Source organism: Eriocheir sinensis, chromosome 9, assembly GCF_024679095.1.
Source record: "Eriocheir sinensis breed Jianghai 21 chromosome 9, ASM2467909v1, whole genome shotgun sequence".
In the NCBI taxonomy this organism is placed as follows: Eukaryota; Metazoa; Arthropoda; class Malacostraca; order Decapoda; family Varunidae; genus Eriocheir; species Eriocheir sinensis.
In genome coordinates this window covers 2,409,193-2,436,949 of record NC_066517.1, presented here as the reverse complement: position 1 = coordinate 2,436,949, position 27,757 = coordinate 2,409,193, and the positions used below count along the sequence as shown (strand labels likewise).

General features: G+C 42.5%; 1 protein-coding gene across 14 annotated transcripts in view; it reads right to left on the bottom strand.

The window, feature by feature from the left end:
- Positions 1-27,757, bottom strand: part of LOC126995828 (oxysterol-binding protein-related protein 8-like) — a 137,096-nt gene that overhangs the window by 12,919 nt on the left and 96,420 nt on the right. For 8 of the 14 annotated variants that reach the window (XR_007750740.1, XM_050855676.1, XM_050855681.1 and 5 more), the window contains 13 exons: positions 25,404-25,625; positions 24,811-24,955; positions 23,775-24,002; positions 22,589-22,978; positions 21,413-21,639; positions 17,421-17,599; positions 16,258-16,435; positions 14,222-14,318; positions 12,734-12,930; positions 5,056-5,181; positions 4,295-4,438; positions 3,480-3,584; positions 1,136-1,309 (listed from right to left, as the gene is read on the bottom strand). Coding sequence is in view for 13 of the 14 variants with exons in the window: in XM_050855676.1 (XP_050711633.1) it covers positions 1,136-1,309; positions 3,480-3,584; positions 4,295-4,438; positions 5,056-5,181; positions 12,734-12,930; positions 14,222-14,318; positions 16,258-16,435; positions 17,421-17,599; positions 21,413-21,639; positions 22,589-22,978; positions 23,775-24,002; positions 24,811-24,955; positions 25,404-25,625 (2,412 nt within the window). In the remaining variant the exon portion in view is untranslated. The remainder of the gene's footprint in view (positions 1-1,135; positions 1,310-3,479; positions 3,585-4,294; positions 4,439-5,055; positions 5,182-12,733; positions 12,931-14,221; positions 14,319-16,257; positions 16,436-17,420; positions 17,600-21,412; positions 21,640-22,588; positions 22,979-23,774; positions 24,003-24,810; positions 24,956-25,403; positions 25,626-27,757) is intronic. The other 6 variants (XM_050855678.1, XM_050855682.1, XM_050855687.1 and 3 more) reach the window with 4 other exon arrangements.

Sequence of the window (27,757 nt, the reverse complement as noted above, 5' to 3'; positions counted from 1 at the left end):
CCTTAAAAAGTACTCATCCGCAGCAACACCAAACACGCCTCAAGACAGCAAAACACCTTCCTCCTGACCAGCTTAGGATTCAGTCTTATCATTATTATTTTTTTTACAGCGGAGGAGACAGTGCAAGGGCGTAAAAAAAAGAAACCAATAAAAAAAAAAAAAAAAAAAGAGCCCGCTACTTACTGTACTGTTTGTCTCCAATAGAACCTCATTCTATTCTAAATGAAGTCTTGAGGTTTGAAGTCTGAGAACAAGGTCATTCTAAAACTGACTCACATAGCTAACTAACATAGGCTTGGCTAATAAAAATAAAGTAAAAAATGTGTATAAATAAGCTTCTTTGGCATTGTTTCTGTATCCTTTCTGGGAGCAGCATGTTGTGAGAGGTACTTTTGTTTTTGTTTTGTCTTCAGTCTGTCTCGTATAAAAAAAGACAATGAAAATAAAGAGGAAAGTCCAAACCACACCAATTATTCTTTCTCAGAGCAGCAGGTTGTTGGAGGTATTTATTTAATGTTTTTGTTTAGCCTTTGGTCTGTCTCACTTATACAAAAAATAAATAAATAAACAAATAAAGAAAGAAAAAAGATCACAACCCTCACACCAACTTTCTCCTTTACCATTAAAACAACAAAGAAAGTTCGATCAAAAGAAAGTGAGGAGAGGAAAGAAAGGAATAGGAAAGGAAAAAACAGGAATGGAAACAAAAGAAAGGAAAAGAAAGTCACAGAAAGAAAGACAGGGAAGGAAAAGAGACAGGAAAAGAAAGAAAGGAAAAGAAAGATAGGAAAAGAAGATGGGAAAAGAAAAGAAAGATGAGAAAAGAAAAGAGAAAAAGAAAGAAAAAAGATGGGAAAAGACAGGAAAAGAAGAGGAAAAGAAAAGATAGAAAAGGAAAGGAAAGACAGGAAAAAAAAAGAGGAAAAGAAAGATGGAAAAGGAAAGATGGAAAAGGAAAGATGGAAAAAGAAGACAGGAAAAGAAGACAGGAAAAGAAAAGAGGAAAAGATAGAAAAGGAAGACAGAAAAAGAAATACAGGAAAAGAAAATGAGAAAGGAACCGAAAATTCACACCAACTTTCTCCTCTACCAATCAAGGAAAAAAAAACCAGTGCAATCAAAAACAAACACTCACCCCAACGTCACACTTGGGGTCGACGCTTACGATGGAGGCCGTCCTGATCATGGGCGCCTTGTGTCTCGTCTTGGTGGCAATGATGTAGTTGTGTTCGTACTGGAAGAGGTCCGTGCGAGGGTCCCACGGCCGAAGATCCGAGTGTTTGTAGACGTAGGCGCCCACCACGGGGTCCTGCCGCCAACACAGGGACTTGAAAACACTCACTCTAACTCACTAGAACACAGACTTTAACCCTTAAATGGCAGCAATATCTGAAGAGTAGCTCCCCCAAAATGAATGGTCTATGTATAGTCACTGTCGACCTTAGGACCGTAGCATAACTAAAGCGCTGCACGTAGAAAGTGAGTCACGCACCAAAAAGAAAAAGAGAAAAAAGTTTGGCAACCTTCAAACACATGTAACTCAGTTATTTTTCAAGCTTTGTTATTTATTTTAAATGAAACTTATAACAAGTACAATTCAGTGATCACTATCACTTCCTACATCTACATAATCTGGGTCATCAACATCATCATCCATAAAGCAAGTAGGAGATTTACAAAAATCACGGTGGGAGGAGAAGCCGTACACAAAGTTTACACCAACATCTCCACTCACTCCTCCTGATGGGCCAGGCACGGGACTTGCCTCACCAGAATGAAGGCCAGACACTGTTGCACTATTTTTCAATAGTGTTATGCCGCGAAATGATGTAAATCCGTTACTTTACTCAGAAAATCGGTAGCGTCACAGAGAGCAAGCTATTACAACGTGTGTGAAGGGACTCTGTTGTCTGAGTCATGCCTTAGCCAGCCAGACTGTCCGCTGATTGGCTGCCGGGTAGGTGTGGCGCCAGACTGTCCGCTGATTGGCTGGTGGGTAGGCGTGGCGCCAGACTGTCTGCTGATTGGCTGCTGGGTTGGCGTGGCTCGACGTCACCTCCCCGTCACCCTTTCCCTACCCTGCGGCCCGGGAAGTGACTCCCTTCTCTTGCGCCCGTGCTCCCGGGCCAAAGGTGCGGGGTGTTAAAAGGAGCGAGGGAACACTCATTTTTTGTTGGGTCTGTCTACTTTACTTCTAACGGTGCAAGGGAGTCACATCCACTATCATTGGATAGAAGAAGGATGAAAATAGTGTAATATGCAATAAACCGAGTCTGGCCAAGGGTGTCGCATGACTCCCTATCTATGTGCGCCGTTTCAAATACAGTTATGCCGCATGAGAGGTGTTTTAATTATCATCTACATATAGATTCTACCACAATCTGGAAGTGTTGTTATATTTCTGCCATACAAAACTGACTGACTGAATTTTGGTCCGTCTATATAGAGTCCCACTGCCGTCTGAGGGTTAACTCTATAAACGACACACAGAATAAAATAGAGCTCTGGTCCACATGTGTCATTTCCTTCTGTCTAGTTTAAAGTAAGAGCAAGTGCTGATATTAAGGTCCTCTCACCACCACACACACTTGAAAATACACTCTCTCTGTAAATGACAATCTGCATGAAAAAAGATGTTTGGTCCACTTGAAAACTCCCACTCTAACTCTCTATAAATGACAGAATCTACATGAAAAAAGATGTTTGGTCCACTTGAAAACACTCACTCTAACTCTCCATAAATGACAGAATCTACATGAAAAAAGATGTTTGGTCCACTTGAAAACACTCACTCTAACTCTCCATAAATGACAGAATCTACATGAAAAAAGATGTTTGGTCCACTTGAAAACACTCACTCTAACTCTCCATAAATGACAGAATCTACATGAAAAAAGATGTTTGGTCCACTTGAAAACTCCCACTCTAACTCTCCGTAAATGACAGAATCTACATGAAAAAAAGAGCTTTGGTCCACTTGAAAACTCTCACTCTAACTCTCTATAAATGACAGAATCTACATGAAAAAAAGAGCTTTGGTCCACTTGAAAACACTCACTCTAACTCTCTATAAATGACAGAATCTACATGAAAAAAAAGAGCTTTGGTCCACTTGAAAACACTCACTCTAACTCTCTATAAATGACAGAATCTACATGAAAAAAAAAAAAAGAGCTTTGGTCCACTTGAAAACACTCACTCTAACTCTCTATAAATGACAGAATCTACATGAAAAAAAAAAAAAAAAAAAAAAGCTTTGGTCCACTTGAAAACTCGCACTCTAACTCTCTATAAATGAAGGCTCTAGGTACATGAAAAAAAGAGCTCTCGTCCACTTGAAACCCCCCACTCCAACTCTATTAAAAAAAAGCCATTAAACAGATAATGATTTTTCCCATTTTTCTCACCATAAGACAATAGCTTCTACCCACCTCTAGTGTTAACAGAGATAAAATGTTGTGAAGCCGTTGCCGACTCACCTGGCCGAAGTACTTGGGGATCCATTCATCACACTTGACTTTGCGCTCGTTGGCGGCGCTGCGCTGGGCCTCCTCCAGGATGGTCTTCTCTTCCGTCGCTGCAGTCTGGGGGATGACAAGACGGCTCATAATGCATACACAACACAGCAGGAAAATAACTGTACTGGACTAACACAGCATGAGAAACAGATGGTCTTCCTCTCAGCCACTGCAGCCTTGGGTATGGGCAAGATGGCTCATAACCCACACAGAACACAGCAGGAAAATAATTGTAAAGGACTAACACAGTATGAGAAACAGAACAGTACCATACTCCTAGACTTCATAAACAGCACCTCACACCATACAGAACACAGCAGGAAAATAATTGTAAAGGACTAACACAGTATGAGAAACAGAACAGTACCATACTCCTAGACTTCATAAACAGCACCTCACACCATACAGAACACAGCAAGAAAATAATTGTAAAGGACTAACACAGTATGAGAAACAAAACAATACCTTACACCTCACATTGGAGACTTTATAAGCCACAAGACACCTCACACACAACACAGCAAGAAACTAACACTACAGAGCTAATACAGGATGAGAAGCAAAACAGCACCTTAGTCCTCATACTATAGACATCCTGAAGCACCAGACACCTCACACACAGCACAGCCAGAAGCTAACACTACAGAGCTAATACAGTATGAGAAGCAGAACACTCTCACACCTCACACTGTAGACTACCTGAGCACAAAACACTTCACACACAACACAGCAAGAAACATCAACTCAAAAGGGATATACTATGGGAAGCGTCTCACCTGGTCATCATTTTTTATAGCAGCCGAGACAAACTGCCACAGCCTCTCGGACTCAAACTCTCCCTGGTGCTCCATCCCCACGGTGAAGCGCTGCAGCCGCTGAGTCTTGACCTCTTGGGTGGCGTGCCAAAGCAGCTCCTCCTCCTGGTCAGAGTAAGGGGAAAAATATTAGGTTTGGGAAAGGTAATTTGGAGTGGAATAGAGGCCGAGTTTTTTGTGCTTGTGATAGTATGTAAGGTAGACTTATTATTATTAGAAGTGACTGTTGCAGTAATTTAAGCTTGTGTGTGTGTGTGTGTGTGTGTGTGTGTGTGTGTGTGTGTGTGTGTGTGTGTGTGTGTGTGTGTGTGTGTGTGTGTGTGTGTGTGTGTGTGTGTGTGTGTGTGTGTGTGTGTGTGTGTGTGTGTGTGTGTTTGTGTGTGTGTGTGTGTGTGTGTGTTTGTGTGTGTGTGTGTGTGTGAGTGTGTGTGTGTGTGTGTGTATAGTTCCTCCTTGCCAGAATAAGAGGGAAAAAATTAGGTTTGGGAAAGGTAATTTAAAGTGAAATAGAGGAGTGGTTTCTTTGTCAGTTGTGCTTGTGATATCATGAAGGGTAGCTTTATTATTTGAAAAGATTGTTGCATTTATTTAAGTTTGTGTGGTTTCTTTCATTCATTCATTCTTTCTTTTATTTTTCTATTTATTTCATTCTTTTTTATTTATCTATTCTATTTTTTTTTTTTTTTTTGTGTGTGTGTGTGCGTGTGTGTGTCAGTACCCACCCCCGTCCTCCTGTCCGTGAGGGTGATCTTGCCGTCCCAGTGGCCCTCCAGGGTGGCCAGCGTGTCCTTGCCGAGCTTCATCTTGCCGCTCAGCATGTTGTTGGCATCGTACCCACTCAAGAAAGGCTGGAAGATAAGATAAATTTAATATCTTATCCTGTTCTCTTTAACATATACCACCAAGTTGCAGGTATCTTATGTATTCCTGTTTTTTCCCTTCAAAAAGCCTCCTGCACTAAAAACAGAATGAGAGATCAAAAGGGTTCACGAAAGGTAGGTCATGCCTCACCAATCTCTTGTCCTTCTACAATAAAGTATTTGAGGCGGTAGACAGATGAAAATTATAATGTAGTTTATCTTGATTTTAGTAAAGCGTTTGACAAAGTTCCTCACCACTGACTGTTGCTTAAATTACAGGCTCACGGAGTAGAGGGTAAAGTTTTGAACTGGGTCAGGGCGTGGCTTAGCAATAGAAAGCAAATGGTGCAAATCAATGGTAAAAGATCTGACTGGGGCTGTGTTACGAGTGGGGTCCTACAAGGTTCAGTATTAGGTCCACAGTTGTTCATCATTTATATCAATGACTTAGATACAGGAATTAGTAGTGATGTCAGTAAGTTTACTGATGATACCAAGATCGGTAGAGTAATTGAGTCGGATCAGGACGCTAGTATTCTCCAGGATGAACTAAACAGACTGTATGACTGGGCTGAGAAATGGCAGATGGAATTCAATGTAGGGAAGTGCAATATCCTGAGTGTAGGTAGGAACAACCCCTCACATAACTATTGCTTAACCCCATAATGATGATGATGCCGCTGGCGTCATATACTGTATTTCACGGCGTATAACACACACCCCAAACTTTAAGACAACAATTTTGGAAAAAAAAAAAAAAAAAATAGTTCTGAAAATACAAAAAAAAATTTTTGAGTTTCACTGCAACTTTGGCTCTCTGTAGACAGTAAATTTCCGGGTCAAAGATTATAAACTATATTTTACAGACTCCATCATGATAAAAATGAGCAACTTTTCTTCAATAATATTATTATTTCTGTACGTCACACCAGCAAAAAGTTGGAATTTGGGGGGAATCTTGGAATTCCAGCCAAATGCGACAACCTAGAAGGAAACGAATTTCACAGCAGGATGTGCCAGAAAATTTTCTATTAAACACCTTTTATAATGTTTTCTCAGTTTCAAAGTTCATTTTCAGCTGACTCTTGTGTTCAGGGGATCTCCCGAGAAAACTTTTGCAGTTAAAGGGGGTTAAATGTCACTCTCATAAGCAGGTCTGGGTGCGAGAGGGATTTAGGGGTGCTAGTGAGCTCTGATCTCCGTCCAAGGGTACAGTGCATTCAAGCTAGAAATCGAGCAAACAGGGTACTGGGATTCATTTCAAGGAGCATAAACAACAGAAGCGCCAAAGTCTTCTTCAAACTATGTATATTTAGCATTAGTTGGACCTCATCTTGATTATGCAGTTCAGTTCTGGTCACCTTACTATAGGATGGATATCAAATTGTTAGAATCGGTTCAGAGAAGAATGACTAAGATGATTCAGGGGTTAAGAAACTTGCCATACGAGGAAAGACTAAAACAATTAAACTTGCATTTTCTAGAAAGGCAAAGGATGCGAGGTGACTTGATAGAGGTTTATAAATGGATGAAGGGCTTTAATAAGGGGGATATTAATAAGGTTCTGATGGTAAGAGAACCGGGTAGGACATGTATTAATGGGTTTAAACTGGATAAATTCAGATTCAACAGGGACATAGGCAAAAATTGGTTTACTAACAGAATGGTAGATGAGTGGAACGGGCTCAGCAGTCATGTGGTGAGTGCCAATACAATTGTCACATTAAAAAATAGATTAGATAAATTCATGGACAGTGATATTAGGTGGGGTTAGATTCACAGGAGCTGCCTTGTACAGGCCTACCGGCCTCTTGCAGACTCCTACATTCTTATGTTCTTATGTTCTTAAGAAAGGTCAATTCCACGTGGAGATGTCTTGATACTCTTGGGTTGGGTTGGGTATGGTTTGGCTGGAGTGCATTGGATTAGGTTAGGTTGGGTTGGTGAAGTGCTGGAAAATAATAGATAATTTCTCATATCAGTAAAACTGCATAACTACTTCTCCCCCTCAATCACCCCAGCCCCATCTACCCCCCAAAACAAGCCTGGGGACCTGTGGAGAACCAGGGTTTTTTGGGGGGAAGGCAAAATCACTGAAAAATGGTGTTCCAAAATTTCCCTTAAAAAATCCCTAAAATAGGGAAAATTCCTTAGTCTCGAAAGTAAGGAAAGTCCCTAACATATACTCTTGTAATTTATTACAACATAACCAAGCAGTCACTGCAGCTGGTCTGTTGACAAATGTCGGGCGTGTCATTGGATTGCCAACATAGTGCTCCCACCGCCGCCGCCGCACACCGCATGTCGAATATATTTAAACTACCCCAACCTAACTTTACATAACCTAACCTCTAACTGTGGGGGACTTCGCCTCCCTCGACCCCCCTTCTAACGAGGGGGCTTTGCCCCCTTTGACCCCTCTACTATCAGGGGAGGTTGTCCCCCTGGATTCCCCAGCTATCAGTGGGGGGCTCTGGCCGCCTCGCCACCCCAACTAGATAATAAAAATAGTCTCTTTGCCTATCCTAATTTCATCTCCTAACTGCCACGTATTAATCTTAACTGCCACGTAACAATCTTCTTGCTGCACACATCTCCTATAGCTAAGAAAAATTCACGTACAGCAACGTAATTTCCTTCCTGCTGACTTAACTTTCAAAGTGGCGAGGTAACAATCTCTAAGTAAGCACGTAACACTTATAACACTAACAAATAATAAAAATAGAAGGAATTTCAAGGCAAGCAACTGTTGATAATTTGTTTTTCAAGTCTAGAGAATTTCCCTAAGATGTTCACTGTAAAGATTAACTTGATGTTTGTTAGTTTTTAGTGGTAAGCCCAGCCTCCTCACCTTATTAGTTTCATTATACACCTGATCCCACAACTTAGCCGTTTCGGTGAAACTTTCTCAGTTGCGCTAGACATATCAAAAGCCTTCGATAGAGTCTGGCACAAGTCTTTGCTTTCTAATCTGCCCTCTTTCGGATTCTATCCCTCTCTCTGTTCCTTTATCTCCAGTTTCCTCTCCGGCCGTTCTATCTCTGCTGTGGTAGATGGTCACTGTTCTTCTCCTAAACCTATCAACAGAGGTGTTCCACAAGGCTCTGTTCTATCACCCACTCTCTTCCTGTTATTCATAAATGATCTTCTTTCTAAAACAAACTGTCCTATCCATTCATACGATTGATGACTCCACTCTGCATTATTCAACTTCTTTCAACAGAAGACCCTCTCAACAGGAATTACATGACTCTAGGCTGGAGGCTGCAGAACGCTTAACCTCAGACCTTGCTATCATTTCCGATTGGGGTAAAAGGAACCTTGTGTCCTTCAATGCCTCAAAAACTCAATTTCTCCACCTATCAACTCGACACAATCTTCCAAACACCTATCCCCTATTCTTCGACAACACCCAGCTGTCACCTTCTTCAACACTAAATATCCTTGGTCTATCCTTAACTCAAAATCTTAACAGGAAATTTCACATCTCCTCTCTTACTAAATCAGCTTCCTCGAGGTTGGGCGTTCTGTATCGTCTCCACCAGTTCTTCTCCCCCGCAAAGTTGCTATCCATATACAGGGGCCTTGTCCACCCTCGTATGGAGTATGCACCTCACGTGTGGGGGGGCTTCACTCACACAGCTCTCCATGACAGAGTGGAGTCTAAGGCTCTTCGTCTCATCAGCTCTCCTCCTCTTACTGATAGTCTTCTAACTCTCAAATTCCGCCGTCATGTTGCCTCCCTTTCTATCTTCTATCGATATTTTCACGCTGACTGCTCTTCCGAACTTGCTAACTGCATGCCTCCCCCCCTCCCGCGACCCCACTGCACATGACTTTCTACTCAAGCTCATCCATTTACTGTCCAAATCCCTTACGCACGAGTTAACCAGCATCTTCACTCTTTCATCCCTCACGCTGGTAATCTCTGGAACGATCTTCCTTCATCTGTATTTCCTCCTGCCTACGACTTGAACTCATTCAAGAGGAGGGTATCAGGACACCTCTTCTCACGTAATTGACTGCTCTTTCGGCCACCTCTTCGGATTCTTTACAGGAGCAGCGAGTAGCGGACTTCTTTTGAATTGTTTCCTTTTCTTTGTGCCCTTGTGCTGTCTCCTTTGCTGGAAAAAAAAAAAAAAACTTGTTTTGCGAAGAGAAAAGACAATTTTTTTTTTTCCACTCACCGAGAAGAAAAGTGGCGAAGGCGCTCCCAATGGAACCCAGATGATAGGGCAGGCGACAGTACTACTGCGTGGGGTCGGTGGCATTGTAGAGCGACGCAGCTGCTTCAAGGAATGCGTGGAATTATTTGTTTGGGTTTTGAAAATCAAGCATAAACACTGACCGCGCAAGATACCCGACAAAGTGTTTTTCCTTCATCTGTATAAAGGCACTTTTACTTTTGACGTCCATCGCACCACAACCTTTCGATGGTGTTTGTATGGGCCTCTGTGCTGGGATCCCCGAAATGCAGTGAATGGTTCACAGTTAAATGTTGAAAAACATTTTCTGATAGACAGTTATATGCTTTCCAACAGTCCGATGTCACAATAGTTCCAGGCTCTATTTTTCTTTAATGTTCAATAGCGTTTCACTGTCCCGCTTTTCTACTGGAACCATGAAGCAGCTGCGTGTCTCACAGCACACTCCACCGTACACCCATTGTTCTTCCACAATCCAGTCAACATTATATTTATTTTTTTCTGAACTTGCTCTCATCTATTTCCACTATCTTCCCTTCACTGCCAAGCTCTCCTTCTCTCTTCAGGCACCACTCTATCAGTACTTCTCGGCAGAAGCTCACCCCCTCCCGTAAGTAGGCATTTACAAAAATAAGAATAGTTTCCAAATCTATGTGTGTGTTGTCAAAGAACGCGTTCTTGAGCACACTCTGGCTCCAGCACACTTCTTTTTCTTTGACCAGCTGTTCGATTTCTGACAGTGCCATAATTTCCTATTAACCGAATTTCCTGCCATGTAAGACGCATTTTTTTTTCAAAAAAGATTTGAAAAATCACCCTGCATCTTTTATGCTGATGGTTAGGTTTTGGTAGGCCTAGGGGTTATTGTTACTGGTACAAAACCAACACCCAAAACACCTCCATTTGACACAATAGTTCCCAGATGTCCCAGAATGAAATATACCGTATTTTGCAGCACGTAACGCACACTTTTTTCACTCAGAAAATGTCAAAAAGTTACCCCTGTGCGGTATACGCCAAAGGTACAAATTTTGATTGATTTAATTAAATAATGAATAGTGTGATACAATAGAAAAGGAAAGTGTGAATAAGCAGAAGAGAGGAGGAGGACATGACCATACAGGTCACAAGAAGAAGAAGACGCGCCACACGTGGGAGCCGAGGCGCGGCGTGAACACGAAACAACACACATCACCGCCGCGGCGCACCAGTCACCAGTGTGCCGGGTACCTTGGCGGTGATGGTTAAAGCGGCTATTACACGGGAACAATACTGGTGGTGCAGGGTGGTGCCTGACATAACTGTTCGGTGATCGTGGGGCGGACTTGGACGGATAAGTCTGGAGGTATTTCTGCTGTGTAGCGTCCCAGTCAGCTGACGTTTTCTTTGATACATGTTAAAAAAAAATGGATATCCGTGAATAACTGAAGTGTTTATTGTAAACGCATTTTTGTTTCTTGTTGTAAAAATAACTATATTAAAACATAATATAATTGAAAGAAATTCATCAACATCTATTTTTACTTGAAAGTAAGTATACAGTCCCTGAAAGTCAAGATCAAGACCAAGATTGCCCATTGAATGTAGCATCCCCGTGTGGTGAGTTCCCTCGGTAGCTCGGCGAAAGTTACCGCCTGCACACTGAGCAGTGAGTGAATCTACTAACCAACCATTTTGTTTACCATTTCAAAGTCACAGGTGCTCGGGGTAAGAGCACTGTAATTCTTCAACCAACAGTGGACCACTTTGAACACAGAGAAGGGCACAAAGCAACATACAGTATCATAGTCATAACTGTAAGTAAGGTGGCCAATTGTAATACTTCATACACATTAAGTTCAGGGAAAATGTGGAATTTTTTTTTTCTAAATATATCTTGCCAAATTATGTGTGCGTCTTATACGCCGGTGCGTCTTATATGGTGGGAAATACGGTAAGCCTAGCGAAGCCGGTCGTTCACACCTCACAGTTCTTAGCTTCCAAAATAAGTTTATGGTGCACACAGATATCGAATAAATCCTTTGGATTACCAGAATATTTCTTGTAAAAGTCCAAAATCCCCAGGTCACAATTCAGACAGGCCGCCATCACAGGTGAGACTGATCGCTTGTGTGGCAGGTCGAGAGTGCACACAGGCCAACGGATTGATACGTGATGGCAAGGTATAGTTAATTTAAATATATTAAACCGATGCGAATGGTTGTTATTAATAGCCGGATTATAGAGAACGAGCTAACAGTGACCAGATGTGTGACGTTGTCTCATGAGAATCACAGGGATAATTACATATTGTAGATATTTCTAACACACGAACTACATGCTATGGCATCATATCAAGGTGTTAAGAGGCTCAGTCTGCTTAGTGAAGCCCTCGTGAAATCACAACTCTGGATTTTTAATCTCAACGCAACTCTGTTGATTTCAATGACATACTGTAGGTTTACTAATGACAAGTGCGCTCTGAAACTTTCGCTATTGTAAAGCTCAGTAAGAGTAATATACAGTGCAGTATAGGTATGAACGACTAGTAAGATGGACTAAACCTGCAGTATTATCCTCACATCTTATCCATTTTCTCTGACAAAGACCATCACATCGCAGGTAGCTTTTGTATTTGTTTTTTCCTTCAATCAGTCTCCTGAACTAAAAAATAAAAATTGCTGGTAAATAATAAATAATTTCTCATAACTTATCTAATTTCACTAACACAGATCCCCATAATGCAGGTAGCTTTTGTATTTTTTTCCCTACAATCTGTCTCCTGCACTAGAAAATAAATAATTGCCAAGATATCAATGATAATTTTGCATCACATAAAAACCTTATATAGGAAAGGAGAAGTAAGGATAGGAAAGGAAAGGCAGGAAAGAAAAGGATACACTGGAAAGGAAAAGAGACAGGAAAAGAAAAGAAAGACAGGAAAGACAAATAAACAAATATGAAAATAAATAACACTGATAATAAAAGGATATAGTCAGCCACGCACTTCGACACACCCACCCACACCCACAACCACTTAACTCATTACCTGTAGAGCACAATAAGGTACAACAACACTCCCCCTTCCCCCACACCCACATCACACCCACCCACACCCATAACCACTTAACTCATTACCTGTAGAGCACAATAAGGTACAACAACACTCCCCCTTCCCCCCACACCCACATCACACACACCCACACCCACACCAAAACCCACTCACCAACACCCCCTCCTCTAAACACAACAAGATATATACACTCCCCTTCCCCCCCCACACATGCATCACACACTTACACCTACACCCACACACCCACAGAGTCACCCCCCCCTACACACCCATACACACTCACCCTCAGTTTAAACTCCAGCTCCGTCCTGTATCCAGTCTTCTCACACTCGACGGTCACCTTCCCGCCCAGCTCCATGGTGAGGGTGCCCATGAGGATGCCCTTGCAGTGAGCGTAGGGCATGTTCATGATGTAGTCCTCGCCGCGTGGCAGGAGGGTCAGCTGCACATTGCCGTCCAGAATGGCTGACGTGGAGTTGCCTGCAGGTGGGGAAGGCTTTATGAAGGAGGGTGATGTGGGGGTTGTGTATTAGAATGGGTTAGGTTGGGTTGACTCAGGCTGGGTTTGGTACGGTTCTCTTTGGTTTGGTTTAAATAGGTTAGGTCAGAGTCAAGAAGTGAAGTTATGATGACTAAAAGAAAGCAGAGGCTGTGAAGATATACGACAGTCTGACACAAGTATTAACCCCTTGATTACCGATGGCATACCTTGGTACTTCATATAAAATTTCGACTAAGGAACCGATGAAGTACATGCATACGTCATTGTTCATTGACGATACACAGGACATCATTTTTTTCGGTTTGTAAGTTTTTTATGACGTAGAGACAAATTGACTAGTTGCCACCTTGTATTTCAAGGACATTGGGAACGCTGGCCTTGGGGGTACGATGTGAAGCCTGGGGGTGGTGGCGGGGCAGTGTATGATTGACACGTGTCGCGTCATGGCATATTTTTCTCCGTCTGATAGTGATTCTGAGCACGATATGACTCTTGAAGGTGACTTACAAGGGTCAGATGATAATGAAACTCAATCACAAGGCTTCATAAGTGACACGGATGAAGACTATTTGCCAGAGAACGACAGTGAGGTGAGTAGTGACAAGGAAAATGAGAGTGATGTGAATGGTGACGATGAAGAAACACCACACAGCCACACACTCCACACACCCCTGCACTCCTTCACACTTGTGGCTGATCCCTTTGCTGATCATCGTCCTGGCACTGTTCCTGCCCTAACTGAGGATTTTTCTGGTGTTCATCCTGATGTACCAAGAAATGATATGAGTGCTTTGGACTTTTGATTGAAATAGTATACATCTCATGAACAAAATCTATGAGAACAAGTGAAAAAAATACATAAATGACTAAATATGGGTGTAAGGATAAATATAAACTACCCCCACGAAATTAGGAGAAGCGCGCAAAAAACTCGAAGCGGGAGAGGGGGGGTGGGAAGTGAGGGGATCATGGAGTCGGTAACAAAGAGGTTAAGTCAGTTTGGGAGGGGCCCGAACCTCTTCATGGCACTGCTGCATCACCCCTAATACATCACTCTCCCTCATATGTCATCTACGTACTATTTCAAATATTCTGTATATATTAAATAAGACTTGGCAGCGCTATGGCCAGGGAACTCCCCAAGAAGACCCGCTCAAACTGACTTTATAGCTGAGTAAGTATAGTATGTAGCATTTACAAAGGCAATCACCACCCCTAGAATGAGACACTAGTAGAAGGTTGCCTCTCATCTTCCTTCTCCAAACTTACCGTAGAACTTAGACTTTGCCAGAACCGTTGCACTGACAGAGAACCCTTCCTGCCTGTTGGTGACGTAGAGCGCTGACACGGGGGGGTGATGAGATACCTGCGGGAGATATAAAACAGTGAGGAGGACTGATTCAAGACTGACACCTCTACCACTACAAGGCCATCATAAGCATAATGAGAGAACTGGTAAACAAAGAAGGAAAACTGCTAAAAGATACACTGATAAACGGATGAAAAGACAATTGAAAGATCCATTATTGTTCTATAATGATAAATACACCCCTAGCCAACATAGGTGGAGTGAGAATACTGGTAAACAAGGAAGAAACACTGTCAAAAGTTAAACTGATGAAAATATGAAAACACAATTGAAAGATCTATTATTATTCTTTGATGATAATTATACCCCCAGCCAACATAAGCATACTGAGTGTTGGTAAACCAGGAGGAAAAACCGTCAAAAGCTACGCTGATGGAAAGATGAGAAGAATATGAAGAGATACATTATTGTTTCTTGATAATAAAAACACCAATAGCCAACATAAGCATAATGTGAAAATTAGTAAACCACGAGAAAAAACTGTCAAAAGATACGCTGATGAAAAGATGAAAACACAATTGAAAGATTGGTTATTGTTTTCTGATAACAAGTATACCCATTGCCAACATGAGCGTAATGAGAGTATTAGTAGGAAGGAAAACTGCCAAAAGATATCGTAACCTTCGTAAACAAACCGCCTAAGTCATTATTTTCTACTTTACAGGAAATCAGAAAAGAACTGTCATCATCTCATTTGGCTTAAGATTTAGGCAGAAATGAAAAGGTCAATTCTAGAACACTCAAACCCTGAATGACGAAGGCAACTATACAAAAAAGGGCGTCACGTGTTGAAAAATTGATGTAGACAAAAACCTGGAAATCGGTGAAAAATGACTTACGCGATTATTTTATGAGGGTGACGATATGCTGATTTAGGTAGACTTTCTGAGGACTGCACTCCCTCTCCCATGGACTTAATGAATAGAATGATAGTATATGAAAATAGCTCACATAAACTAGAAAGGAATGGGGCAAATGGAGCCAGGCTGTCTCATCAAAACATGATTTGCTCAAAACTATAGAGATGGCTGTGACTATTGTTTTGAGGCCTCATTTGGTAATAATCTAAAAACACACCCTATGAAAAGATCCATTATTGTTCTTGGATGATAAATATTTGTAAAGTGACCATTATTTGGGGGTCTCACACAGTAATAAGCTTAAAACACACCCTATGAAAAGACCTATTATTGTTCTTTGATAATAAATATATGTACAATGACCATTATTTTTGGGGCCACATATGATAGTTATCTTAACCTGGTAGCAGCGGGGATCATGTTTCTTAATGGTCCCTCTAAGTGAGAAAAAAGAGAAAAAATCATCACTCATACAAACCATTTCATAATATATATCAAAGCATTTGTGATCAGTTTATGTATCATCTATTTTGGGGGGTTTATATCATGGCACAAATTTGGCCCGTCGCTGCTACACGGTAAAGCCACAAATTTGGCCCGTTGCTGCTACACGGTAAAGCCACAAATTTGGCCCGTCGCTGCTACACGGTAAAGCCACAAATTTGTCCCGTCACTGCTACATGGTAAAGCCACAAATTTGGCCCGTCACGGCTACACGGTAAAGCCACAAATTTGTCCCGTCGCTGCTACACGGTAAAGCCACAAATTTGGCCCGTTGCTGCTACCAGGTTAAAACAAACACTATGAAAAGATCCACTGTTGTTCTTTGATAATATGTAGTGTTTTGGGTACATAGTGGCAACAGTGGAGGAGGCTCATATCCCGTCGAACCCCACCATAGGGAATAAATGGATGTTAAACGATGATGATGATGATGATGATGATGATGATGTTTTGGGTGCATTATTTTTGGGCCTCATATGGTAATCAACTTGAAACACAAACTGAAAAGACCCGTTAGTGTTCTTTGATAATAGATATTTACATAGTGACCGTTATTTTGGGGGTGACCATACCTGCTCCGCCACATAGAAGGTGCGAGACCCGTTGGGGTGTCGCCAGTAGCACCGGAAGGTCTCCCCGAGGATGGGGTTGTATGGCTTCTTGAGGCCCTTGGGCTTCTTGTAGAACCCTGAGAGGTACCACCGGACCACCTCCTTCATCCTGGTGTACGGGTCATCCTCCTGCACGGCTCTGCGGACACAACAGACACTCCGGTCATGACACTCAGGACAGAATATTTGTGTTTTGCAGCCTTTTTTTTACATCAAGGGAGGCAGGTCAAGGGTACGCAACAAAAAAGCCCGCTAGATGCTGCTCCAACAAAAGAAAAGAGAACAAAGGGTCAGAAGAGAGGTCAGTTTTGGGTGGAGGTGTCCTGATACTCTCCTCTTGAAAGAGTTCTGTTATGCCCTCTCCTCCCCCTCCTCCTCCTCTTCTTTTTACTGAAGCAACTTGAAAATTAAAGCATCAAGTAAAGATCTGCCTTATTACAGTCAACGAAAAAGAAAAAGAAAAAGTCTGGGGTCAGATTATCACATTTATATAAAAAAGTAAATAAAATACTTGTCCCAAAACTCAGGCCAAGAGCTGCTGGACCATTTCTTCCATCTTCTTGCCCATCACCAGACACCACACAAGGCAGAAGCTATTGACTTACATATCTTTCATAATGCGCTGTAGCAAACGACAATAAAAAAGAATTCTTTGCAAACATCCATCATTCAGGTTATACTAGTCCGGATAGAAGCAAAACCCTTTATAGGAAAAAGATAATGAACCAAGATACATCAAGAACATTACAACCTATACAGCTCAGTAAGATAAATAAGCTACAAGTAATGACTGAAAACAACAACAGGAGAACACAAAGCTATTTCCTCTCTGGGCAGACTTCAACAGCCAACTACATCTCCATCAATCAGTCAATTAATCTATCTATCTATCCATCTATCTATCTGTTTCTTTGCCTAGCTACATCTCCATCAGTCAGTCAAATAATCTATCTACCTATCATTTCACCTATATCTATCCATCTATCTATCTATATCTATCAATCTATCTACCTATGTATCACTTTGTCTGCCTATCTATCTAGCTACATCTCAGAAAGACAAAAAAAGCCGAGTTTGAAGACCAGCAAGATCACACTCGGCAAAGCTCAGCGGGTGCCACTCACTTGGAGAGGAGGTCGGCGTGGTAGTAGTAGTCAGAGAGCTTGTCGAGGAAGGACCGAGGCTCCAGGATGAAGGTCGGGAGCACCACCTTCGACAGATCCATCCCCGGCCGCACTTGTTTCAGGAGGAACCAGATGAGGGACTTGTTCTCCTCCTCGAGCTCCTCCACCTGCTCCCCAGCCTGACACAGCGCAATACAGGTCTTAGAAGAAGGGAGTGTGTGTTAGGATACAACACTACACTGTACACACACGCTATGCACACACACAGCGAATATAGGGCATGTTGGCAAGCTTGTCTCTGCCATTCCAGTTTGTGTTCATGTCAGGAAAATAAGCCACTATGGAACTATGGGAAGGATGAAAATTTACTACAATCGAATAAAAGGTTGACACACATATTTCTTTAAGTGATAGTGTGAGCCAGTCTGTAAACTACCATCAAAACAAAGGTTGACAAACATGTGTCTTTTGGTGATGATGTGAGTCAAAGTATGGGAACTAATTCTCGTCAAAATAAAGGTCGATTAACACTTCCTTTGGGAACGGTTTGACCTGAGGTATTGGAACTAACTGACCTCAAAACAAAGGGTGATAAATGTATTTCTTTTGGCGATAATTTGACCAAGGTGTGGGAACTAACTGACATCAAAACAATGGTTGATACATATTTCCTTCAGCATTTGTTTATCTGTTTTACCTCAATTCTATTTCCCAGACTAATTTTTTCACACTGGGAGAAATAGAGCCTCTTCAGCCCTAGACACGGCCTTAAGTGTCACTTCCAGAAAGAACAAGGAGAGCACCAAAGCTAAAAGTAAACAGGATATTGACAGCTTTTATTCCCTAATGCAAGTACTTATCGTAATGGTTTATATGAGTGCTGACTGAAATGGTTTGTACGAAGTGGCAAGACAGGTAGCTTTTTTTTGGCTCATGTGAATGTTAATCCCCCCCTTTTTTTTTCTCCGCTACAATTTTTTTTTTCTTTTCTTTTTCTTTTTCTTTACGTGCCAGCCTATGGTGCCGGTAGGCTTTCTTGAGGGTCCTGGTTGGTGGTCAGCCCCAGCCCATCATGGTGCAGGCAAGTGTTTTTTTATAGTGGCACCATCTTTTCTTGCCTCATGTTGCCCCCCAGAGCTCATTCTTAATTCACTTGGACGGTTTCCTCTAGCGTCCGGGTTGATGGGTGGTCTTCAGGACAGCACGTGGGTAGTCTTAGGCCAGTCAGCGGTGATTGAAAAATCCCAGGTGGTAACAGCGGATTTGAGCCCACATCGTCCAGCACGCAGTGAATGTGAGGCCCACACGCTAACCACTCAGCCACTGCCTCCCCAATTGCAAGCCCTAATTGCATTTTTTTTTTTTTTTTTTTTTTTTCAGATACAAGTGCTAATCAGAATGGAGTGTATGACGTGGCAAGACAGGCAGCTTTTTTTGCTGATACGAGTGCTGATCGCCTTTTTTTCCTGATAGGAGAGCTAATAGTAATGGTTTGTATGATAGTGGCAAGAGAGGCAGCTTTTTTTTTAATGATACCAGTGCTCATCGGAATGGTCCGTACGAAGCGGCCAGCATACCCTACGTGTGTGCGCACTACCGACAGCACATGCATAAACAGCCCTTAGAGGAATAAAAGGAGCGACTACAGGCTAAAGGAATACTTACACACCTTAGAGGCAAGGAAGGAATGACGGACAGAGGGAGGACAGCCCAACACAGCATAACACCTACGCTTCATACCGACACCAAGATGGGGAAAGAAAACAGCAACCTTACAGTGCGAGGCAGGCAGACCCAAGAAACAGTGACTTGAGGAACGGTGCAGTGATGTTTAAAGATACAATGCAGTGAGTTTAATGCTTGGTTAGTACAGGGAAGCCTCATTGTATGTATATTCGAGAAACGTTCACTCATTGATCTATTTATGTATGTGTGTATGCATGTATGTATCTATCTATGTATGCTCATCACTGGGACTCTATTGTTATGTGAGATATAGTTATCCCTGAGAATTTTTTTGAACCTAACTCATGCATACATTTCTTTTTTCTAGGGGATATAGGGCTTGGAACATAGCCCCCAATGCCTACTTGACTTATAGGATTGAAAAATTCCTGTAATGAACACCATGGAGTGCCGAGGATTGAACCCTTGCCTTCTGAGTACAAGCCAGGGCAGTGCACTGACTATGCCACTGATGAGCTAAAGGGTCACCACACTAGCAGCCACTTCTGCAGCCTGTGTTTGATGCCCCATTCCCAACAGTGGACAGGAAGGTGAAGGTGACCCCGCCCACACTCATGGCCGCTGGAAACACTTAATCAACCCCTACAGGAATTTTTCACTGTGTTGATACAGTTTCCTTAATGTATTGAAAAAATGTTATATGTAAAATTGTTATCCCAGAGAATCTTTAGGAGCCTGACTCATGCATATAAATGAGGATTCCCTGTGAAGAGGTCATGAGCAGAAGCGGAGATGTAGTTTTTATCGTTTAGTCACACTCATACAGAGGACAGGATGAGCCCCACACTTTGTCATTTAGATCATCAATGATACTCAGCAACCTTCTGTGTCATTGGTAATAATAATAAAAGTTTTACTCCGCCCTGGATATATAGGAAACATTGCACACAAAAAAGTCAAGACGAAAGGAGGAGTGTAGATATTTATCAAACAAGAGGTTGCTGATACTAGTTTTGGCTTAATCTGCAGAGCTTTTCATCCTGCGAGCCTCTTCCTTCAAAAAGAGGGCATCCGAGTGCCATACTTACTCTCCTACAGACCTTCCGGGATACTAAGAAACCTCTGTGGCTTATGTGGGTTATCAGACACGACACAAAGGTACGCTAACTCTGCCTTAATCTGCAAATCTTTTCAAGTCTGAATCATTAACTTAGGCTCACTTGAGGAGTAAAAAATTATTAAAAAATTTAAAAGAAAAATTACTAAATAGAATGAAAAAAAAAATCTTAGCCCAACAGATTAGACTAACAGACATACTAGTCCAGGGATCTCCAAACTACCATATGCTACCACATGCTTTAATCCGGCCCTCAGTGTGGTGGCCTGGACCGATTGGAGAAAAATTTAATGCAGAAAGTGAAGTTGAATTTTCTTCCTTATATGCAAATGAAATAATTCTAGACTTGCAAAAACAATTTCAAGAGTGATTTTCTGACCCTGATGCCAAAGCCAATGAAATCAGGCTCTTTCAAAATCAGTTGGACTGCAATGTTGAAAATCTTCCAAATCAGTTTCTAATGGAAATTATTGATCTCTGGCAAATGACAGATTTAAAGACAAGAATGAAGAAGGAAATCTGATTGAGTTTTATAATTTTTTTTAAGCCAGAGCAGTTTCCAAATTTGAAACAACTTGCTTGTGTCCATTTTTGGCACAACAGCCCTGTGTGTGAACAAACATTTTCCACAGTGAAGTACATGAAGTCTGCCTGTTGAGCAAATTTATCTGATGAACATTGAAATCCATTCTTATAACTGGCTCCTCAAAATTAGAACCTGACCAGTGAGATTTTGAAATATAAGCAGCAGTATCATCCTTCACTTTAATGCGTTTTACGTTGATTAATGCCGACAAGTTTTGTTTGGAATGTCTTCCATTTGTTTTGATCTAGTTTGATTTCATTAAATTTATGAAACTGACACTTCTTTATTTTTTTCCTGTGTACCACAAAACTTTGTCAAATATACACTGTGTTCCTCGTACAGAAGAGTTAGCAGAGCCCTCGACTAGATGACAGAGCCACTCAAAATGTAAATATGAGATAAAAAAAGAAATCTAAATAAAATGAACTAAATAAACAGCATAAAATAAATATATTAGTGCCAAAACCTATAATAATGCACATAGTTAACTGAGCCACTCAAAATATAAACACCAGAAATAAATAAAAGAAATAACCCATGAAAATCACCAAACAACCAAAACCTTAAAACAAAAAACAGGACAAGGAAGAGCGAGCCACTCACCTCTCCCATCTCCCCTTCCTTATTGGCCACATAGGGAGACTCTATGGGCGTGATGTCATCTACGTACTCCTCCTCCTCCTCCTCCTCTTCCTCCTCCTCATCATGCCTCCCATCGCCTTTGTGGGAGCCGTCCTCTGACTCCGACTCTGACCCCGAGAGGGCGCCCGAGAAATGGCCCGACTCCCGGTGGTACTCATTGTCGTCAGTGTGGCTGGCGTCGTCCAGATCTGTTGGGGTTCAGGAGAGGTGGGGGGTGAGGTCTGAAGGTTGGGGGGCGGGGGCGGGGGACACTGGGAGACGGAGGCAAACAGGACAAACTCTGTGGGCACAAGATCAAGCAGAGTAGTGTGGGCAACGCAGCATGTCCATCAGCTGGTAGCGACTAGGCCTGACTGGCTGGCTCGTGGCCTTGCAGTTTATTCCTGCCTAGAAAGCCAATGTGAGTGGGGTGCGCCGGCCAGCCCGTGCCCACCACCCCACTCAGTGTTCAGATCAGGGAAGAAAAAGCTATTCTGGATAAAATTGAGCCAAGGTATAAAAATTAACTAATGTCAAAACAATCACTGGTAAACATCATTTCAACAATATTTAATTTTTATTCCTTAACTCAATTTTCCACTGTAGTTTTTTTCCCTGCTATGAACACTAAATGGAGTGGGTAATACAGACTGGCTGACTCCCCCTTCAGAGCATCTATGAGTTAGTAACACTTGTGAGTGGCAAGCAGTGACACAGTTGTTATCAGCAGCCAGAGTGAAGTGTCAAGAAATATTATTGGTTAGTTCTGTATTGTGGAAGCCAAGAATGTGATTCTTTATGCAGTGGTGAGAACACAAGGCATTGCAAGACAATAATGCCAAGAAGCTTGCCGGCAAAGTTTTCTTCCCATGTCGTGTTGTGTCATGCATGTAGAGCTAGGATTCATGACTGAGGGAGTGGAGGTCATGGTCTCTCTGGTGGGGTGATCCTGAAAGGTGCAAACACTCTTTGTTTCTCTGGTAAGGGACTTACAAAGCTTTATAAGGAACCCCACACAGCAGCAGACAATACCACGTCATTACAGGAGCTACCTTCCCTCAAGCACTTTAGGCTGAGCAACGATATACAAAATAGTAAAGACAAATCATCAATAATCAACTAGAAATCAAAAGCATTCTTATATGTGTCAGTATCTACCATTCTTAGTCTTCGTTGGAGTCTTTCGAACAATCTTGGGGCTTGGCCTGAACAAGAAGTTCTTCTTTCTGTTACCCTTAAGATCAGGCGTGTTAGCAAGGGAGCAGTCAGTGTTGCTTGCGTCATCAGCTGTGAGGGACTGCCTCCGGCTGGGCAACTCTCCCTTCAGCTCCTGGTCAGCCATGTGTATGGCCGCCGCCAGCCGCCGGTAGTAAGGCGTGGGCGAAGGGTCCCGCTGCAGCCCTGCGCCGGGGGGCTTGTGTGTGGGGGTGCCCTCCACGCTGGACACCCCCGTCAGGTTGATGACACACTCCCTCCACGAGGACTGGGGCGTGATCAGCGGACTGTTCTCGGGACTGTTGCCGCCCTGGCTGGAGTCATCTGAGGTGTCTGGACTTGTGGTGTGTGTCGGCCCAGGAGGAGGCCAGGGGACGACGGGTCCGTTCGGTGTTCGGGTCATAAACAGGTGATTGGCAGGAACACAGGTGATGGGGAATCAACGGGTGCAGAGCCAACCATTACATATGTATAGCAATTAAATAGTGCCACACAGGAGTAAAGGCAGACAGTAATGAGCCAAGAAAATCATCAACCCCAAGGAAAAAGATTGTTAGATTATAGGTACATAACAACGTAAAGATTACATTACCACACGGCATGTTATTCCAACCATGCAGTGAAGGGCAGTCAGGGCAGCAGAGGGTGAAGGCATGCAAGGAGGTGAGGAAAAAGACAAAAAGTTTAAAAATCCCAAAAAGAGGATGAGGGTGGGAGGAGAGGGTGAGGAGCGAGAGGAGAGTGAGAAAAGAGAGGAACGAGAGAAAAAAAAGAGTGAGACAAGGGAAGAGAGGGACACATGAGTCACAACAACATCTAAAGACACACACCTTGGCCAAGCTCTTGACACCAAAAGGACAACAACATCTAGTGAGTGGTGACACGTTTACTCTGAATCAACATCACAACTAGACAAAATCATGTGCCATAAAAAAAAAAAAATTATGGTATATTTACACAAAAAATCTTTGAGGACATAAACAGATCTATTAAATGTTTCTGGCAAGTGCTTCTTCTACTCTCTCACACACACACAGACACATTCACACGCACACACACACACACATCCACACACACGCACACACACTCACACACATCCACGCACACCCACACAGGCCTAGAGGCTCACCCTGATCCTTAAAGTGCTTCTCGTAATCTGACTCGTCCCACTTGTTTGAGGCAAGGGTGGAGGAGGCAAGGCTGTTATTGTCGGCCTTGCTGGAGGAGGTCATGGAGCGGATGAGGATGGATGAGCAGCGGACAGCCAGCTCCAGCGCATCCATCCAGCACTTCCCCGCAGCCTGGGACGGGGCGCGGAAGATGAGGTGCGAGGACGGAAGAGGCTGCACCACCGCACCTGAAGAACAAATATTATTATCATTATTGTATCTTGCTTTTGCACCGGGTCACTTGTCACTCATATTTGTGGCAGCCGGAGACGGTTTTAATCAACCCATTAGGTACATACGGTGACTATATACATTCGGGAAACTGCATAAACACAGTATAAGTGTAGCTGGTATGCTGCCGTGACTTCTACTCAGAAAGCACAGGTTCAGTCCCCCAGCATTCAATGGTGTTCATTATGGCATCATCATCTGTTTAACGTCAGACTTTCCCGTAATATGTTGTGAGTTAGAGTCAGACAGGCAATAGTACGCTTCCATGGCTCAAGGATGGGGTGCTTCACGGCCTGTTTGGTGGACTATTGTTGATATGAGGGTCAGGGAGAGGCTGTCTATAGTGTTTCTTACAGTAAAGGAGGCAGATCAAGGGCAAAAAGAAATAAAAGCAAAAAAGTCTACTATGCACTGCTCCTGTTAAAGAATGCAGGGATGAGTTGCCACAAGGTGAGTCAACAACGTGAGTCAACAAACAAGAGTACAGTAAAAGCCTTTCCCTGACCCTCAATATCAACACAAGTCCACCAAACAGTGGGCTTCTTGTTGTTCTAGTGGCCTTTTTGTTTTAGAGGGCATTTTTGTTTTAGCAAGCATTTTTTATCTCTTCTTTTTTTTACCCTTGAATTGCTTCCTTTACTGTAAAAACAAATAACAAAAATAAAAATAAATAAGAGTAAAATTTGATATGAAAAAAAAAAGGGGGGGGAGACACATGAAGCATCCCCCTCAAGCCCTGATGGACCCACACAGGGCTCCACCTACCCATGGTCTCCCCTTCTGGCCCCTTGGTGGCCCAGATGGACTGCTCAAGCGGGTGGAAGAGCTTGAAGCAGAAGCCGTCCTTCTTGGAGGGCCGCTCTATCAGCTCACAGGTGTTGAGCAGGACGGTGCCCACCCAGTGACTACTCTGTGGGGCGAAGGCTGGTCAGGGGGGCACAGGGGGACACGGGGACCTAAGAGGCTGATAGGAATATAGGGCTTAAGGCTTGTGTATGTCTACCTATTACTATTATTATTCATTTTATTTTATTCAAGTATTCCTGACTATATGTAGTTTCATTCACAAGGACTTCTTCAGACTCTCACCTTTATATTTATTATTATTACTACTATCATTATTTTGGTCATTATAATATAGACATAAAGAAAGAGGCTGAAGGACACAAATATGGGACAACCAGAGTTACACAGAGAGAAAGAAGCAGGCAAACAAGGAGGAGAAAAAGAAGAAGAAGAGGAAGATGAAGGAGCTAAACTAACATCAAGAGAAAAGACGAGGAACAAACAACAAGTCACCAACACACTAACGGGAAGGAAGGAAGGAGGGAAAGAGGAATGTCAGGCAGCACCAATACCTTCACTTTGGCACTCTTGTACAGCAGCAGCATGCCAGGCTTGAGGACGCACCACAGCTTGGTCCACCCCTTGAGGGACCCGCGCACCTTCAGCCAGTCTGCCAGCACCACCACCGCCGGGTCCTTGAGCGTGCTGAGCAGCTCCCGCGCCACTCGCTTCTTCTCCCGACGGTACTTCTTCCGCTGGTCCTTGTACGACTCCTTGCGGGAGAGGGGGAGGCTCTGCAAAGGGAGGAGAGGGTGAGGCCATGTCCCCCTCAAGAACGCCACACTCAGCACATAATAAAGGAAGCAGATCAAGGGCAAAAGACAGCACCCAAAAAGTCAACTAAGAGCTCCTACAAGAGAATTAAATAGTCGCATGGCCGGAAGAGAGGATTGATTGATTATTGGGGCGTTATATCTTGGCGCCGTCAGAAGAGAGGATCAATTTTGGGTGGCGAGGTATATGAATCTGCTCTCTTTCACCATACACAGCACACAATAAAGGAAGCAGCTCAAGGGCAAAAATAAACTAAGTCCACTAAACTATCCTCCAATGAAACTTAATAGGTGAGTGTCCAGAGGAGAGGGTCAGTTTCAAATGACGAGGTGTCTAAATCTGTTCCCTTTCACCACACTCAGCACACAGTAAGGGAAGCAGCTCAAGGGCAAAAATAAACTAAGTCCACTAAACTATCCTCCAATGAAACTTAATAGGTGAGTGTCCAGGGGAGAGGGTCAGTTTCAAATGATGAGGTGTCCCAATCTGTTCCCTTTCACCACACTCATCACACAATAAAGGAAGCAACTCAAGGGCAAAAACAAAGTCCACTAAGCAATGCTCCTATAAAAGTAAACATAATTGATAGTAGAGGGGGTCAATTTCAGATGGCAAGGTGTCTTAATCTGGTCTCTTTTCTCTCAGTCTATTCTCTCACATTCACATTCTGTTCTTCTCACATTCATGGTGTAAACGCCTCGTCAAACCATCACTCATCGCATAACACTACCCAAGGAAATACTAACACAACCTTCACAAAAGCCTTATTGAATGTGGTTGTGTATGCCCTGAAATGCTTAAGAAAATGGGCCATATACTCATTACTTCAAATATTGGGTGTTTCTGTGATGCTCATTAACTTTATACTACTATGATTTAAAGGGAAAACTAGCTAAGGGTACTATCTTTTTTACAATAACAGAAACAACTTCAATAAATCCAAGAAAAAAAAATCAGCTATGAAGGTAACTACTTGAGAAGCATCATTATCTTGCTCGTCTCACTACTGAATCTTACCCCAAAATACCCTCCATATCACCCTACCACATATCATCTTGCTATTCTCACTACTGAATCTTACCCCAAAATATCCTCCATATCACCCTACCACATATCATCTTGCTCTTCTCACTACTGAATCTTACCCCAAAATACCCTCCATATCACCCTACCACATGTCATTTTGCTATTCTCACTACTGAATCTTACCCCAAAATACCCTCCACATCACCCTACCACATGTCATTTTGCTATTCTCACTACTGAATCTTACCCCAAAATACCCTCCACATCACCCTACCACATATCATCTTGCTCTTCTCACTACTGAATCTTACCCCAAAATACCCTCCATATCACCCTACCACATATCATTTTGCTATTCTCACTACTGAATCTTACCCCAAAATACCCTCCACATCACCCTACCACATATCATCTTGCTCTTCTCACTACTGAATCTTACCCCAAAATATCCTCCATATCACCCTACCACATATCATTTTGCTATTCTCACTACTGAATCTTACCCCAAAATACCCTCCATTTCACCCTACCACATGTCATTTTGCTATTCTCACTACTGAATCTTACCCCAAAATATCCTCCATATCACCCTACCACATGTCATTTTGCTATTCTCACTACTGAATCTTACCCCAAAATATCCTCCATATCACCCTACCACATATCATTTTGCTATTCTCACTACTGAATCTTACCCCAAAATATCCTCCATACATATCATTTTGCTATTCTCACTACTGAATCTTACCCCAAAATACCCTCCATATCACCCTACCACATATCATTTTGCTATTCTCACTACTGAATCTTACCACAAAATATCCTCCATATCACCTTATCACATGTAACAAGCTTTGTAGTTCTTCCTCAGACTCAAAATCAAGACCCATAGATCTCTCCCACATCCCCCTACCACATCTAATACGTCTTGTAGTTCTTCAGCAGACTCAAGATCAAGATAACTGAATGACAAAAAAAAAAAAAAAAAAAAAAAAAAAAAAAAATCTCTTCCATATTCCCCTGCCACATCTAACAGGCTTTATAGTTCCTCACCAGACTCATTATC